Below are 18,413 nucleotides of genomic sequence, written 5' to 3' on the forward strand. Positions count from 1 at the left end.
AACTGATATGATTCACAAACTATAGAAGACAAATGCTAAAGCTGGGGATGAAGACTCTTCAACACAGATATAGACAGATGACCCAAATGACAATGTTCTTCAAAGAGAGACGATATACTAGAGCATGTGATGGCTGTAGGTAATTGTGGTTCAAAGATGTAAAGACCTCTAAATTTATGCCCTTTTGGATCAGTGCTAATTGGTATCAAGGCTTCGAATTCCGCACATGTGTTTTTGACCTCCACAAAGTAACTTGTAAGGAATTTCTCTCCTTGATTAGGTTGATATAGAGTCTTACAAACATCAAACACTCTATTAATGATCTCTTTCCTAGAATAAAGAAAATCCAAATATTCCAGTTGTTCCTTTACTGATTTATAGTGATTTACTAACACAGCGATTTCACGGTCAATAGAATTCTTGATTTGTAGAAGCATTCTTGAATTGTCCTACCACCAAATTTTTTTAGTAGCAATAGTCGATGGCTCTTCCGTGATATGATCATCCATCTCAATGCTCCTAATAAAGTGGCCAACATTTGATCTCCATGAATAGTAATTTGATCCATTCAACTCGTGTTTAGTCACTTTTGACATCATAGGAATCATCTCAGACATGACCACTAGTTTCTTGTCAGCCATTACCTAAAACACCAGACAGAAATACATATTAAAATCTAAAGGAAAGCTGTGTTGAAGCAAACCCTAATTACAGAAGAGATTTTTCCTTCAATGAACGGCAAACAGTGAGTACATAACTCAAATTAACACACCACCAAAGAGAGGAAACAACTTCGATGACACCCCCAGAAGACAAACCAAAACGAGCGGCGCACGCGCCTACACGTGCCGGCGTGTGGATCGGAGGGCAGAGTGATTGTGGCGGTGCGTGAGCTTCAGGCATTGGTTAGATGGACATTGAATTTTGGGGTTCAGTAGATCGACGGTTGGGCTCCTCGTTGGACTGAGCAATGTCAAAAAATAACGAAGAAAAATGATTGAACTTGTGTCGACAATGGCGGCGGCAGACGACGGACGATGGTGGTTGTGATGGTGAACAAATCGAGGATGGCGGTGGTGGGCAAAAGTATAAACCCACCCCTCCACAAAACCCTAGATGTAACACAAAAGGATTCTAAATTCTCAAAACTCAAAGTTCATAAAACTCTAATTTTCTAGAGCTCTGATACCATACAAAACTCTTAGGTTTAAAAAAGTTAGGATACTTTAGTCCATTCACTAAAGAAATATATATATGCAAGTGTACAAGAGTGACCAAAGAAGAAAAGCGTAGAAAAGGCCATAAAAGGAAAATGTAACAAAGATATTTACAATATTAAAATATCCCTGATATTAGAACTATCACAAAACTCACTCTTAAGCTTGTTCTTTAGATCAGCCAAACTTTCTTCATCATTTCGTGTGTGAATAATGTCATCAAAATATCTTAATTTTGAAGGATTAAGATTATTCTTTCTTATTGGACATGCACAATCATAGGTGTTCAGAACTCAAGGATACAATTGTACAACTATAAAACAGTTCCGATTCAAGTAAGGCCATGCAATCTTAGGTCTTCTTATATAAAAGAAAGAACTCTTACAAATATGGAAAATAATAAAGAAGATAAAGGAAAATATTTAACAATTAACAGTTATACACACATAGAAATTCCAACATTCTCCTCCAAGCTAGTTTGAAGATGTCTTTCCTAGCCAGTTTGTCATTCAATTTGTTAAACTTTTTTCTTTGGAAAACCTTTAGTTAGTACATCAGCAATTTTCTTTGAGGTAGGAAGATATGGAATATATATTGTTCCATAAAATGCTTATCAACCTTGATATGTTTTGTTCTATCATGTAGAATTGGATTATGAGGAATAGAGATGATGGCTTTATTGTCACAATAAATTCGTATAGGGTAGTCAAAGAAATCTTCAGTTCTTCAAGAATCTTATGTTAGTATGGATATATTATTGTAAATGTATTAACCATGTTGTCCTTTATGGGCTTTTTTACTTTCGCTTGCTTAGGTTATCTTTCATACACTTTTATGTATGTCCTCTCTAGTGAATGAAATATATGATTCTGATTCTCTCATTTGCATATGATTACCCTTTACCCTTGGAAACATATGTTATGCTTATGTTTTGTCCTTTCTATATCTTTGTTTTCACTTCCATGTGGAGTTTGTATCTTTAAGCATTAGTCTCTTTTCGTTTCATCAATGAAAACTTTTATTTTTGGTCCCCAAAAAAAAAACATGGTATCAAATTGTTAGGTTAAGTAGGTTTTTTTCTTTTCTTGTTTGTTAACCTAGCACTCGTTTATTTTTCACCTTTGCGTTGATTTATCATAAAGAGGGTGCTTTCCTCTGTTTCTTGGATTGTTTGGGTTTTACCGTGTGCGGGGCAAGTTAGATACTTTAACAGCTTTCCTGCTACATACAAGCTTTTGTTTTTTTTTTTTTTTTGAACTCCTTGTAGAGGTTAGCCTTCCAACTTTTTTTTATTTATTCTTTTTCATTAATCAATGAAAAATTCGTATTTGTTTTAAAAAAACCAAATAGCCAACTAATTAACTAAAACAATATCTAAATCAGCTACTTCCACATTTAAAAAGGTTACTTTTTTTGAAAAAAATGAATTTATTGTGATATTTCAAAATTGCTTACCTTAATACTTTCGTAGGCCTCTGCTCCAATTATGGGTCTATCTGAAACTTCCTCAAACTCTGAGGACTCAGAAATGGAATCAGATGAAAGCGATGGTACCATGGATTCATCTATAGAGAAAGTATTTTTGACTGGTTCTCTTGATGAACTTAAAGTCCGTTTCAGCTCTAGTAATCAGGTATCTTGGAAAACCTTCTTGTGCTTTAAATTTCACTCACTATATGTTTGAAAAATGTTATGCTATTGCCTTTTTCAGCATGGTCAGAACTTTGAGAAGGTCCTTCTTGCAGAAGAGAGAAATTTGATTGAGTTCCGGGCAATTGGTGGTCAGGTATAAATTGTTAATTTGACTGTTAATTTACTTATATTTTATATATGTTTTTCATATTTTCTTCTGAATGTTACATTTGTGCAATATAGGTCGAGCTGTCAATGAGATCAAATGACATGTTTATTGGCACTATACTGAAGTCTTTGGAAATTGAAGACTTAGTTTGTTCAAAGACCGGTTCACAATCTTGTTATTTGGCTAGATCATTTGTTCATGGGGAAGAGACACCTTTGTTATCTGATTACTCAAAAAATCAAGGTTCTGATAACAGTGATTTAACTCAAATTGAAGGTGATGAGAAATTCTTTGAGGCACCTGAAACCTTGATTGACTATGCTGATTATCAGATACAATCACCTGGAAAAGGTCTTGAGTATGTAAAATCTCAAAGTTCGCTCCAATTGAAAAATTTTGCACCCCCCAGTTTTTCACGTATTGCTGGTCTGCTTCCACATGGTGGCTCTGAAACTCATCGTGTGGATAATGAGCAATCTGTTATGTTGGATAATTTTGTAAAAGCTCAAATAGCTTTTTATGACCAAAATTCTCCTCGATACCATGATATAGACAAACAGGTGTGCTCCATCTTTCTTGCTTAATTATATATTACCTACTAGGATTTTGATTTTAAAATATTGAATTATTGTGTCAGGTTTCTGTCACCTTGGCAACGTTGTCATTTTTCTGTCGTAGACCTACAGTTGTAGCCCTTATTGAGTTTGCCAATGCCATTAACCTGGAGGAAGAAAGTTGTGAATCATTCAGTGATAATTCATCATCAGGCATCATAAGGCATGACATCCAAATGGAAGAGGATGAACAGATTCCAAAAAACATGGAGGATGACATTGTAAAAGGTTTGCTAGGAAAAGGGAGGTCGAGAGTCGTATTCAATTTAGAATTGAAGATGTCTCGTGCACAAATTTTTCTAGTGAAGGAAAATGAAAGAAATCTAGCAAGTTTGTTTCAGGACAACTTGCTTGCTAATATCAAGGTTTTGTTTCATAATCTCATCATTACTCCATTAGATGTACCGAGTCTTAAAGTTGGAATGTTCTTGAAATCTCTCCTTTTCTCCCTTTAAGGTGTTTCCGTCCTCTTTTAGTATAGAGGCTGCTCTTGGAAATCTGAGAATAAGTGATGATAGTCTTTCAAGCAGCCACATGTATTATTGGGCATGTGATATGAGAAATCCTGGTGGCAGTTCTTTTGTTGAGGTTCTCTTTCTCTCTCTCTTCCCCCAATGCACGTGTATATGTATATATTAATATCTATAATTCTTGCGGGCATGTAGATAGTGGTGAACTTGCATTATCATGTGGGACAACATTTTGTCCTTTTTGTTGTTCTGGCCTCTCATTAACTTGCACGGATTTGATTTGTCTTTCTATTTATGATATTTCTCCTCGGTGTCTTGTAAAAAGAAATACTTAGGATTGGATGTCTTTGAGCTATATGCAGCAAGTGAACAGACCCCACAGATATTATTTGTAAAGCATAGGACTTAAACTTCAAATTTCCTAAAGTTTATTTAGAATAGGGAGTAACTTAATGGGAGTTGAAGAGAAAGAAGAAACCATGAGTACCACTGCGTAGTACCTTGAAGATTCTGTATTTTAATATTTATGTTTTGGAATAAAAAAGAATTATATTATTCAGTAACAAATAGAAGTAACAGAAGAAGAAAGTAACCTAAACCACAATTTATAGCTGGGAATTCTAAAATGCAAATTAAATATCAATGGTGTGCTTACAGAACTTGTGCACTTTAAAGCCTCTCGCTGGAGTTCTCTTTCTAAGCATCTGCGGGTTATTCTTTTCAAGATATTAGGAACATTTAGGAGGTGTTCTTGTAGATTTCTGATTTCAATTCTTGTCTCATTTTTTGTTGTTTTTCTCCTGCATTCATCCAGTCGAACATTTTTTAGGCTGATTTTTACATTTGTTCCCTTTTCTAGGTCAATTTCCTTTTTTAAAAAAAAAAAAAAAAAAAAAAAAAACCTTGTAATATATATATATTTTTATAGGAAAAACTTGTAATATTCAACCAAAATGAATTAGAAATGGGATGTTCAACCTCAATAAAAAAAATCTTGATATTAAAAAAACAGCTAAAGTCTGTTGGTACTTGAACAACAATCCAAAATCCTTGGATAGAAATGTATAAATATGACGACTGTTAGTCCAAGATAAATAATAGCATCGAACCAGTTATACAATGACAATGAATCGCACATAATGACTTGGTATTTGAATGCTAATTGGCATTGCCTCTGAAATAATAGTTTGGAAGATGCTCATCGGATCTTACTTTTCTGTTATTTGGTGGATGTTCTGTGGATCAGACTTGTGGATATATTTTATTTCAACGTATATCCCGTAGACATATTATAGTTTCAGCTTTGTGTGTGTGGTTTTGAGAAAATAATGCAAGTTTAAAAAATTGTTCCTTGCATTTTACAGTAAGTTTTATACAAATTATGGTGGTTCTCTTTTTTAAGTTTGCTACATATTGCAGCTATTCTTTTCTTCATTCAATGTTGATGACGAGGATTACAATGGTTATGAATACAGTCTTCTGGGGAAGCTTTCAGAAGTACGCGTTGTATATTTGAATCGATTTATCCAGGAGGTAATCTTTATACTGATTATAATCTTTCCATGTTTTACTTGATTTTATAATTCATCAAACTGTGAAATTATTTGTAGGTTGTTAGTTACTTTGTGGGTCTCGTCCCTGAAAATGCCGAGGGTGTTGTAAAGTTAAAAGATCAAGTAACGAATTCAGAGAAGTGGTTTACCACTACTGAAATAGAAGGTTCGCCTGCTTTGAAGTTGGATCTTTCTCTTTCAAAGCCTATAATATTAATGCCTCGAAGGACAGACAGTCTTGAGTGAGTTTTAACGGATATGTAGTCATTTCCAAATTTCATGACATGTATGGTGGGCATTATATTTCCTTTGTAATAATTATTTACATGTTCTAATTTTTCTTCGGCAGTTATTTGAAGCTTGATATTGTCCACATTACCATTCAGAACACATTTCAGTGGATTTCTGGGAGTAAAACAGACATGGGCGCTGTGCATTTGGAAATTTTAACTGTTCTGGTGAGATCTTGTGGGGATTTTGTTGAGAAATTGTTGGTCAGGATGATTTTTCTGTGTTGAATGGCTTTTGAACTAATTTTGGAATGGCAAAAGGTTTCTGAAACAATAAGTTATCGGCATGTCTTTTGTGGCGCAGAATTTGTTTTGCGAATAGGGTTAGTTTGTTACAATGTAACTGTCTGACCACTGTATGATATACAGATCGATGACATAAATTTAAATGTTGCGGTGGGAGCGGAATTAGGGGAAAGCATAATAGAAGATGTCAAGGGGGTTTCAGTGATCATCCGCAGGTCACTTCGGGATTTGTTGCACCAAATACCAAGTTTAGAAGTTGGAATTCAGGTAGCCATATCAACTATGCAATTATTCTTCTAAGTCTGCTCACAAATGCAATTAAGTTGTGCCTCTTTTTTCCTGCTGTCATTTTATCAGATAGAAGTGTTGAAAGCAGTTCTCTCAAACAAAGAGTACCAGATTATCACTGAATGTGCAATGTCAAATATCTCTGAGACAGCAAATGTAGTGCCTCCATTAAAAAATATTTCTGCTGCTTCAACTGATATAATAGAACCTGATACTCATCAGGTTCTAAATGGGACAGAATCTGAAACAAGTGAACCATCTTCAGTGTCAATGAAACTCTCTGTTATTATTGACCTGGTTCAGTTGTGCTTACGTGCAGGAATATCAGGAGATGCATCTTTAGCCACTGTGCAGGTGTTGTATCCGTAACTAAATTTTCCCTCCTGCAGCTAATTTTCAATTCCTTATAATGCCAGCATAGTTTCTAAGAAACTCTCCTAAAATGAATTATTTATTTCAATATGGGAGCAGTATTCAAAATTCTTATTTTATTTTTTTAGGAAAGGAAACTGGATGATGTACTTATATGAATTATTTATTTCAATAAGCAAATAAGTACAAGAGAGGGCACTTATATAAGGGTGCGCCAGCTCGCTAGGACTAGGTGTAAAGAAAGGGGATAAACACAATGGGCAGCTGCAAAAAGGAAGAATTGCACATAGGGTTCCTTCGGGCCTAAATGAAAATTAACCCCAAATTTGAAAACAAATGAATTTTGGCCCTTTGCTTACGTTAGCATCATGAGAAATTACCATTTTAACCCTAAATGCATTTATTCCTTCTTTTTCATTTTGTAGCTGTTCGATTTGGGAACATTAATCTGCATTTTTTTTTTGTCTTCTTCTCTTTTGCATTCTTCTTCTTCCACATTTTCTTGTTGGTTCTGCATTGTTGTCTTCTTCATCTTCTTCTTCTTCCATTCTCTTTGCCTTTTTCTTCTTGTTTGTTTTGTAGTTTTTTTTTTTCTCTCCCTTCCCCGTTATGTAGTTTTTTCACGGAGAGAAAAATTTCAGTTATGTCTAATGAGAAACTAGAGAACGGAGCGAGAAGCGAGAAGAGAAATCCGAACAAAGGAAAAAAATCGAAGGAAAAAATTGCAGTTGTATCTGATGGGAAACTAGAGAAAGGAGTGAGAATCGAGAGCGAGAAGCAAGAGGAAGAATCTGAACAAAGGATAAAAATCGAAGAAGAAAATTGCATTTGTGTTTGATGAGGAACTAGAGGAAGGAGTGAGAAGCGAGAGCGAGAATTGAGAGCGAGAAGCGAGAGGAAGAATTCGAACGAAGGACAATCGAAGAAAGAAATTGTAGTTGTGTTTGATGAGGAACTAGAAGAAGGAGCGAGAAGCTAGAGCAAGAATTGAGAGCGAGAAACGAAAGCGAGAGGAAGGCCCTTGTGCACGTTTTAAGGTCAAATGGGTACTTTCACATGTGGCTAACGTCAGTAGAAGGCCATTTTTCATTCATTTATGAACCCTAGGCCATTTTTCATTTGGGCCCTTGAAAAGGGCGATCCGTATGAAAATCTCCTGCAAAAATAGCAATTAAGTCCAAAGTATTTGCAAATATAGCATAATGTAAAAGAATTTCTAGATATAACAAAATTTAGATTATGCTTTCAAAGTCTATTGTGATAGACCATATCGCTAGTAGGGGTCTATCAATGATAGACCGTATCGCTAGTAAAAGTCTATCAGCGATAGAGTTTATCATCGATAGATTTTGCTATATTTGCAATTTCTTTAAAAATGTGGCTATATACTTAATTATTATCCCTAAAAGTGCTACCCAATACAATTACCCTACAATGAAGTAGTTGAAATGATCCATGAGTTGGTCAAGCAGGGAACAAGGAAAGGAACACTGTAAGCCACCATGTAGTGTGCAAAGTTCTTAGTACAAGCGACTGTCCTTGTCTATTTATAGAGAATAACAATGAACTAACTAATCAACAAGCTTAAAAAAAAAAAAAGAAAAAAAAGAAAAAAAAAAAGAGTAAATAAATTGAACAAGAAAACTTTTCATCAATAAAATTAAAAGGAAACATTAGGAAAGAAACTCCGTGTAAGAAGGAAGAAGGAAGAAAAAACAAGTAGCTTGAATAGAAGCATGTCTAACAAGAAAGATATAAAATGAAAATCAGAAACAATGAAACAAAAAACTAAGGTTGTGTTTGGAGAACTGGAATGTAACCAGGATTACTGGGAATCAGATTATGATGGGGTTTGTTGTCTGGAATCTGGATTACTAGGAATTTGATTACAGTGTTTGGAGTATAGGGTTAGGTTTGCTGTATTTTTTATTACTGTGTTTGGATTGCAGGTTTGAAATTGGGTTGGATTTGACTATTCTTTTTGTTATTATTATTTTGACTATTTTTTATTATTATTCTTTTGACTGTTTCTTTATATCTATAGTCTACATTATATTACAATAGTTTGTGATATTATTTAAATCCCAATTTCTTGAACTTTGACTACTTTGTAAAAGAAAATTATACGAGGTTTCCTTTTTAGTTTTTTATTAATTTTCTTTTACAATGGACTCTGTTTTTTTCTTCTTACTCTATGGCTGAATGATAGAAAATTTTATTTATTTTCACCAAAAAAATTTGTTTGCTTGATGTTTTTTTAGAGAGCTTCAGCTTTTCCTTTTATTTGTAAAATGATATAAATTTTTTCCTCGCCAAATTATAAAAAAATCTCTTTTTTTTTCCCTTTTTTGATAAATGATAAAAAGTTTTGTGCTTTTGACCATTTTTTTTAATAAATGATATAATTTCTTTTAATTACCAAATTGATAAAAAATATCCAGTGAAACTACGACTAAGGATTGTTTTCCTTTTTTTTTTTGATAAATGATAAAACTTTTATGCTTTCGTACTTTTTGCCAGCAAATATGTTTTTCTTTTTGTAATTAAAGAAATTTTTTAGAAGAGGCAACCAAATCGATAAAAAGTTTTGTGCATTTGACCAAACCGGGCTGGATTAGGGTTTCATAGAAGAGGCAAGTAGATCGAATGACATGGTGAAAACACGCACATAGGTTAGGGTTCCAGAGAGGAGAAAATGAAAGGGGAAGAAGATCTAAAGAAAACGAGGCATTCTGAGAGGAGGAGAAGACTGAGGAGGGAAGAGAGAGAGAGTGATTAATGCTAGTGGACATGAAACCAGAGATTAATTTCAAAACCGTGGGAAGTGGGATGATACAACCGATGGGAAATAGGGTAGTGTTTGAATTACAAATCGGGGTTGATTACAAGCCAACCAAACATGGGCTGTAAGCCCATTTCATTACAAACCAACCCCATTCCAAGTGTCCAAACACACCCTATAGTACAAAGACTCCAATGAAACAACACCAAAAAAAAAAATCCATGAGAAAAAATCCTGAAAATCAGAAAAAATGAGCCAAAAAACTAAATTTGGGGACAGTAGCACTAAGAAACTACAAGGCTCCAACGAAAAAACCCCAAAATAAAATTCCATGAAAAAGATATCCAAGACCTACCAACTAAGAAGCATGGATATGGATATGAGACACGGATACAACACAACACTAACATGGGACACCATTTTCAAAAAAATTAAGACACAGACACGACAATGACACATTTATTAAAACATACATTTTATAAAGTATATCATTTTTAAACAAGGACATTCAAAGTTAATGAGTTTATTCGTTTTTATGTTTTAAAAAATAGTTTATGTACTTTTGTCATATATGTGAGAAGTGTTTGATGTATGTCTACCAAATGTTGGTCCTATTTTGACTTTCTACAACCAGTGCCAACCCATTTCTTGCACTAACAAATGTCTAATATGTGTCCGTCCAACAACACGGACATCAAACTAAAGTGTCTGTGCTTCTTAGCCTACCAACATTCTATTATTCATAAAGCTTATTTTTTAACAAAAAATTAAATATTTTATCCCACTCTTTTATGTTTTTTGATTTTAAACATCCACTATGTTATAGGCACAACTATCTAATATTTCCTTTGCACTTCTATCTTTCTTTGTTTCGGACATCGGATTTTTAGTTTTTCCTTTAGTAACTCAAGCAGATTCTATATTTCAACTCTTGAATTGTGAAATCTTCTTTGTGTGCTCTGTTTCTAAATTGCATTTTCCAGGCTAATAATGCATGGGTATTGTACAACTCCAATACAAAGGGTGAAGGTTTTCTTTCAGCAACCCTCAAGGGTTTCACTGTTCTTGATGACCGTGAGGGAACTGAACTGGAATTCAGGCGGGCAATTGGAGTTGCTAACAGCATCGGCACAGGTCGGCTGCACATACCGACTGATAAGCACAATCAACTCTCAAGTGATGCAAGTACCATAGAAGAAAATATTGCTCAAGCAGTTCCTACGATGCTTATTCTTGATGCAAAATTCGTACAGTTTTCAACATTTGTTTCCTTATCAGTTCAAAAACCTCAACTTCTTGTTGCACTTGATTTTCTCCTGGCTGTTGTTGAATTTTTTGTTCCAACGGTTGGCAATATATTGTCAGATGAAGAAGATAAGAGCTACTTACATGTTACTGATGCTGTTATCTTGGATCAGTCACCTTATAGGCAGCTATCATCGGAACTGCATATATCTCCTGGAAAACCGTTAGTAGCAGATGATGAAAATTTTGACCACTTCATCTATGATGGTAATGGTGGAGTAATGCACCTAACGGATAGAAATGGAGTTGATCTATCAGCACCTAGCAAAGAAGCAATGATATATGTTGGAAATGGGAAGAAATTACAATTCAAAAACATCACTATCAAAGTATGATTAGTTGCCTATAATTTACTGTTAACCACTATTTTTTAGAAAAAAAAAATGGGAACAAACTTTTAATTGATATAATGAAAAGCAACTAATGCTTGAATTACAACGAGACACAATAATCCATACAATCAAGAAGACGAGGGGATCGGCATATGCACTCGAATACCTCAGCAGATTGATACACTTATAGCACCCTCATCATATCCCAATAATAAAGAGAGACAATTCTCAACATAAGAAAATACATAATATAAAACCAAATGAAAGAGAAAAGAAGACTCTAATCTAGGAAGATGAAAGCTCTCCAATTTTGTGTTGACCATTATTGTTTGCATTAAAATTCATAGTGAACTTAACAATGCTTTTGACCACTGCAGGGTGGACAATTTTTGGATTCTTGTGTTTTTATGGGCACCAACAGTAGTTATTCAGCATCTAAGCAAGATAAGGTGTACTTGGAGTTGGGGGATAACATTGTCCAACGAAGTTCTCAAGATGCACAATCTCAAGATATTACCAGCAACAAGTCTACTGACTATACTATCGAATTGCAGGTTGAGTACTAAACTATCTTGATTAGTTCAAATGTGATCTATCCTTATGTATTCTTGTTTTTGCCTTTGCACAACCTCCTTGAAACCTACTCTTCAATTAAAGATTTGAAGATAATATGCCAAAGTTATTTGAATAGCATAAAGACAAGCGACTCTCATGTTCTGGAATATTCTTAAAAATTCTAAGGCAGGATGGTGGCATAGATGGACTGTGGACGCTTTGAAAGGGTAAATTGTTGACGTAGTTGGAGCACATCACTCTAGTCTATACAAAGCTGCCTTGACTTAGCTGTGGATCTGGCATTTTTTCCCACCTGATCGATGCTTGAATTAACTGACATTGTTGAACTATTTAATAAATGCACATAGAAGTTTGAACATTTACGAGCTGAAAACTTTCATGGAAGCTTCTGGTAATAGGTGAATAAGATATGTGAAGGAGTGAGCTTTTGTCATAGTGCTTTTAATCATTTGGCAATTCCAGTTGGCATGGACAAAGTTGAAACATAAAAAAAAACGTGGATTTGCCTGAACCTAAAAATGATCAGTGTTAAAACATGTGTTGTGGATTTTTGTCCGAAGAGAATAAAATAAGCTTTATGTTCAATGTTGATGATCTTCTTGAAAATTCCCCATTCAAATTTTTTTATCACCCAGTAGTTTATCGTGGGGACTTATGTAGCATGTTCATGTCATAGATGACTAATTTGAAGGAACTTATACTTTCTGTTTGTGGCCCGTTTTAATTTATGTACTCCATGCAGGCAATTGGTCCTGAGCTGATTTTCTACAACACATCAAGGGAAGTAGGGGAATCAACAATCCTCCAGAACCAACTTTTGCATGCTCAACTGGATGTATATTGCAGGTAGATGCAGTTTCTCTACATTTTATGGAAAACTTGATTTGGCTGAAAAAAACTAAGAAAAATACCAACATGTTTCCACTCAAAGCAAATGCTAGTGCAGAGTCTTATGCTATGCATATATTTTTTTCATTCTGAAATTTATATATATTGCGCCATTTTGGATTATTTCGCAATTTCCCATTTTAGTAATGTTCTACATGCTTATCATGCCTATAGGTTTCTTCTGAAAGGTGATACGACTGAATTTAGTGCAAATGCACTCGGTTTGACCATGGAGAGTAATGGAATCCGGATTCTGGAGCCCTTTGATTCCTCAATAAATTATTCGAACGCTTCGGGAAAGACAAATATACATTTATCTGTTTCAGATATATTTATGAACTTTTCGTTCAGCATCTTGAGGCTGTTTTTAGCTGTTGAAGAGGACATTGTGACATTTCTAAGAATGACGTCAAAGAAAATGACTGTCGTGTGCACTGAGTTTGACAAAGTCGGAACAATCAAAAGTATGCCACCACACTGTTTATTTATCTTATTGCCAGTATATGTAGAAATATCAAAATTTGAATCCTTCCAGCACTTATCTTCATTTTGCAGGTCTGAACAGTGATCAATTATATTCTTTCTGGAGGCCTAATGCTCCACCTGGTTTTGCAGTTTTGGGCGACTATGTGACACCATCGTCAGTAATCTCTGTATAATATTTCCTTGGCATTATCTTGTCGGTTTGATTTTTGGTATTGACATGAGCACTCTTAAAATGGCAGTGGAAAACCACCAACGAAAGGAGTTCTTGCAGTAAATACCAGTTTTGCAAGAGTAAAGCGACCTATATCTTTCAGACTAATATGGCCACCGGTAGCTTCTCAAGACATTTCTAGTTATCACATCAACAATTATAATTCTTCACCTGGATATGATAGTCTAGGCCAAGAGGATTGCTTTTATTCCATTTGGTTTCCTGAAGCACCCAAAGGATATGTTGCACTTGGTTGTGTTGTCTCCAATGGAATTATGCAACCGCCATTGTCTGCTGTTTTCTGCATCGCCTCTTCCTTAGTTTCTGCCTGTTCCTTCAGGGACTGCATAAGTATCAGCACCAGTGTACCGTATGTCAAATATCAAACTAATGAATCTCTCTTATGTTCATTTTCGTTCTGGGCATTCTATTTTTATTCACATTTGGAAATTGATGGTTGTATTGGATAAGTCTTATATATGCAAGAAGATTTACTCTGGATGGGTTTCATATTTAAGATATAGGCTCCTTTAGGGATTGCGTTTACAATTATAAAAAGTGATTATGGGGAAATCTTAACTGCCTACGTTGTTTGTAAATTGAATTATTTATTAATCTATTAGAATTACTTTTAAATTTTAACTAACGTGTAAAAATTAATAGATACTAGCTTTTAGATTTAGTTTCTCTAAAAATTTGCTAACTTCTTAACAATTTAAATAAATATATTATAATAATATCCTTTTATATTAATATATTTTGTCATATGTATTTTCAAATTTTAGTTGATTCATTTTTTATAAGAATTATTTTTTAGAACTTTTATCAAATAATTTAGATTAAATAAAAGTAGTCGAAATTCAAATCATATACAATTTTAAATAAATTATAAACTAATTATTCATAAAAAAAAAATAATTGAAATAATAAGCCTAGTTTGGTTCATATAACTAATTTACATCAAGTTAGTATTAATTTACCAAACACCGTAACTAGCTTTTTTAATTTAAAAATTAAAATTTACCAAACACTATTTTACTTCTTTTTATAGCTGATACTGAAGCTGTCCGTAATTATTTTAAAAGCTATAGTAATCTGAAATGAAACGATAAAGTGTACTTTGCAATCCCATCCGCTAGAAATGTTCAGTGTACTTCTGGTTTCTCTTATCTTGACTAAATTTGGGCACCTATGTCTGTAAGATTATTTTTGATACAGTTTTGTTTATAAGTTGCAGGTGCCATTCAAATTTTGCTTTATGGCGTGTGGACAATGCTGCTGGATCTTTCTTGCCAGCAGATCCAACATCTTTTGGTGTGAGAGGTACTGCATATGAACTGCGTCGTTCAATATTTGGGTTTCCTGAAGTGTATCATGAAATGCCTAAGAGTTCAGATAGTCATGCTTCACCTAGTCAAACTGAGACACTGCATTTGGAGAAATCACCTATTGTAACTTCTGGTCAGCGTTTTGAGGCTGTTGGTAAATTTCAGTTGATATGGTGGAATAAAGGATCAAATTCCAAGAAGAAACTATCAATATGGCGTCCAGTTGTTCCTCAGGGGAAGATTTATTTTGGTGATGTTGTTATTAAAGGGTGTGTGTCTTTCATTTTCTATTTTTAGTCGGTATGTTAGAGTCTTATGGTGTGTTTGGTTTAACTTTTCAAGTGTTCAATTTTGATAATAAGTCGTTTTAGAAAAAATTGAAGTGTTTGACAATCTCTCAAAATAGTTTTTGAAACACTTTTTAAGTGTATTTTAAACCGTTTTTTCTCAAAAGATTTTGAATAAAAATGACTTTTTTTAAAAAAATATTTTTTTCTCCAGTCAATCCAAACATGCCTGTAGTTTTATGGTTAACTGTTGGTTGTCTTCTGGACTCAGATTTGAGCCTCCAAATACATCTATTATTCTTCTTCATACCGGAGATGAAGAGCTGTACAAGTCCCCACTAGATTTCCAACTTGTGGGACAAATCAAGAAGCAAAGAGGAATGGAAGATATATCCTTCTGGTTGCCACAAGCTCCTCCAGGGTTTGTTTCCTTGGGTTGTATTGCATGCAAATGTAAGCCTAAGCTACAAGACTTCAGTGCATTGGGATGCATTCGGATGGATATGGTAACATGGGATCAGTTCGTGGAGGAAAGTGCCTGGGATTCTTCAGATGCTAAGCTAATAACCGAGCCATTCAGCATATGGATAGTTGGTAATGAGTTAGGGACCTTTGTTGTGCGGAGCAGGTCCAAGAGGCCTCAAAGGAGCTTCAATCTTAAGCTGGCGGATTCACATGTAACCAGTGGTTCCGATAACACTGTAATTGATGCAGAAGTGAGAACGTTTTCTATTGCAGTTTTTGATGATTATGCTGGTTTGGTAAGAAAACTACTCATTTTCAGTTTTGTTAAATGATAAGACAAATAGTATTGGTCACCTGGTTATAATAAGCTTCAAATAAAGGGGCACATTATGAGAGTCAATTTGATTTAATATTTTTTAAAATTTTTTTTTTTTATTTCGTTTCATACATCAATGAAGTTGCTTCTTGTTAAATAATAAAAATGTTAGTCCAGCATCATTTTTTTTTTTTTTTGCATTTTGTTGACATTTTTGTTTTATCTTTATTATTATTTTTTTGCTTGAAATCTTTGTCTTATATATATTTTTTTCTTCCTTGACAAGGATCTTAAAGAAAACCTCAATTAATATGGAAAAACTCTTTCACCTGAGATGGATTGATTTAATTATAGAAGTGTGGAATACATAGACATGAGGGTCAGCAGATCCCGAAGACTTCCCTCATATGGGAGTGTTGTGCAACATATTCTTTTCGTTTTACCCTCATCTGAGAGTGTTGTGCAACATATTGTTCTTGTTTTAATTCTTCTTTGACAGCCTTCATTTGATTGCCCTATGGCCCATCATGTGCCAATTTTACCATGTACCTTGGAATTTTGTTTGTTTCAAATTCTACCAACATTCCATTACCCTCATAGAAAATTTTGAGCTTTCTCGATCTTCTTTCTTTCATTTTGAAGTATGAACCATCCTTTTATGCACATTTAGTTTATTATAAATACAAATGGACTTCTTTTTTTGTCGATTTATTTGCATAATTTCTCTTCTTGATTTTGACAGATGGTTCCATTGTTCAATATATCGCTTAGCGGGCTGGGATTTAGTCTTCATGGAAGAAAAGGATATTTAAATTCTGTCATGAACTTCTTTTTGGCTGCCAGATCATATAATGATAAGTACGAATCTTGGGAGCCTCTTGTTGAACCTGTAGATGGATTTCTGAGGTAACTACCTTGGGATGCTTCTTTTTATGCCATTTCTTTCATCAAATGAAATGATTATGAACCTAGGGATTGCCTGAACTATGCACTGCAACTGTGCACTAGAATTGATAACATTTCTAAAACTTTGAAGTATATTTTAGGTCTGTTTGGTTCACGTTAACTTGTAAGGTGTTCAATGAGCTCACTCCTTGCTTGTTGTCAACACAAATGATAGAATTTAGAACTAATCCAAATTGTGTTGCACTCATAGTAAAAGTGTGGAAGATGCAAACCTTATTTTAATTTTTCTGCGACCCACTAGTTTTTGGTATTGGAAATCCTATTTTTTAGTTTGTAAAATTTTACTCACGTGATGCTCCATTCAGCAATCTAAATGTCCCATTGCACACTGGATGTCAGTCAACTCTTTCCTATTCTGAGGGTTTCTTCCAATTTCCACCTCTATTTGTTGTGTTTTACATTTGAAGGAAAAGCTTCGTTGTGAAGGTTGAACAATGGTAGAACTAATGTGCTGAAATTCCTTTTTCTCCAATTTCCACCTCCATCAATTGTGGTTCACATTGCCTCTACCTAGCTTTTATCCCACCTTTCTTTATTATGAATCAAAGGTTGTAGAATACGAAAGAGGAATTCTCTATTTTTAGAGAATTTAAACAAAATATTCCAAATAGAAGGAATCTAAAAAGAATTAAATCAGGAATTACCCAAGATTAACTACTACTAATCATTTGTTCATTCCAACTACTTCATTTGGGCTCTTGAATCTTGACCTTGTAATCATCTTTTATTTCATACCAAACTAGTTGGAGAGCTTTCTTTTAGCAACCTCTTTTGCTATCTTTAGATGATTAGCTCTTGGTTCTTTTAAATAACAAAAAAAAAAAAAAAAGCAAAGTCTTTTCATACAATTTTATTTAATCAGGATGATGTCACCAGTCAGGAATATAAGTTTGCGCGTTTAAATGATTGTCTTAATTTGGTTCCTGTCAGGTACCACTACGATCAAAATGCCCCTGGTTCAGCTTCTCAGTTGCATCTTACCTCAGCTAGGGATTTAAATTTGAATATTTCAGCGTCTAGCGTCAATCTGCTCATTCAAGCATATGCAAGTTGGATCAACCTCACGCATGTTCAGGAGCATAACAAAACAAGAGTAGTACATATGTTTCTTCTTCTATTATAATTTTGATATTAATAGCCTCTGTAGATCAAGATCGCATTCAGTTAACAATTAGCATGATATGTATTGCCTGGCTGACCAATTCTTCTTCCTTTTTTCTTTTTCCTGGGAATTGTCGTATAGGACTCATTGTTTTCCACTTCTGGAGGAAGAAGTATCGGTGATGTGCATGCCAAGCGAGACTACTTTATCATCCCACAAAACAAACTTGGTCAGGACATTTACATCCGAGCTACTGAAATACGTGGTCTTCAAAATGTAATTAGGATGCCTTCAGGGGACATGAAGCCCTTAAAAGTTCCTGTTTCAAAGAACATGTTAGATTCCCATTTGGAAGGAAAACATTTTAAGAAAGATAGAAGAATGGTGACGATAATAATTTCTGATGGAGAGGTATAACATATAATTTTCATCAACTACTTTGTGAAGACTCTTTCCTCGGCATTTCTTTCAATATGTTTCTTTCATTTATGAACAATTATTTGCACTTGGTCATCTTT

General features: G+C 34.3%; 1 protein-coding gene across 2 annotated transcripts in view; it reads left to right on the forward strand.

Annotated features, from left to right (window-relative positions):
* Window positions 1–18,413, forward strand: part of LOC120078006 (pleckstrin homology (PH) domain-containing protein) — a 137,456-nt gene that overhangs the window by 86,323 nt on the left and 32,720 nt on the right. Inside the window, exons 22-42 of one of the 2 annotated variants that reach the window (XM_039032177.2) lie at window positions 2,689–2,850; window positions 2,929–3,003; window positions 3,093–3,578; window positions 3,656–3,997; window positions 4,089–4,220; window positions 5,522–5,635; window positions 5,713–5,897; window positions 6,005–6,113; window positions 6,315–6,458; window positions 6,549–6,833; window positions 10,617–11,267; window positions 11,648–11,824; window positions 12,589–12,692; window positions 12,909–13,198; window positions 13,290–13,374; window positions 13,460–13,801; window positions 14,669–15,028; window positions 15,318–15,807; window positions 16,570–16,733; window positions 17,724–17,889; window positions 18,037–18,306. In XM_039032177.2, coding sequence (XP_038888105.2) covers window positions 2,689–2,850; window positions 2,929–3,003; window positions 3,093–3,578; window positions 3,656–3,997; window positions 4,089–4,220; window positions 5,522–5,635; window positions 5,713–5,897; window positions 6,005–6,113; window positions 6,315–6,458; window positions 6,549–6,833; window positions 10,617–11,267; window positions 11,648–11,824; window positions 12,589–12,692; window positions 12,909–13,198; window positions 13,290–13,374; window positions 13,460–13,801; window positions 14,669–15,028; window positions 15,318–15,807; window positions 16,570–16,733; window positions 17,724–17,889; window positions 18,037–18,306 — 5,133 coding nt within the window. The remainder of the gene's footprint in view (window positions 1–2,688; window positions 2,851–2,928; window positions 3,004–3,092; window positions 3,579–3,655; window positions 3,998–4,088; window positions 4,221–5,521; window positions 5,636–5,712; window positions 5,898–6,004; window positions 6,114–6,314; window positions 6,459–6,548; window positions 6,834–10,616; window positions 11,268–11,647; window positions 11,825–12,588; window positions 12,693–12,908; window positions 13,199–13,289; window positions 13,375–13,459; window positions 13,802–14,668; window positions 15,029–15,317; window positions 15,808–16,569; window positions 16,734–17,723; window positions 17,890–18,036; window positions 18,307–18,413) is intronic. The other variant, XM_039032178.2, reaches the window with a different exon arrangement.

The sequence above is a fragment of the Benincasa hispida genome, chromosome 5 (genome assembly GCF_027475165.1).
Source record: "Benincasa hispida cultivar pf3 chromosome 5, pf3_genome.v1.1, whole genome shotgun sequence".
Lineage (NCBI taxonomy): Eukaryota > Viridiplantae > Streptophyta > Magnoliopsida > Cucurbitales > Cucurbitaceae > Benincasa > Benincasa hispida.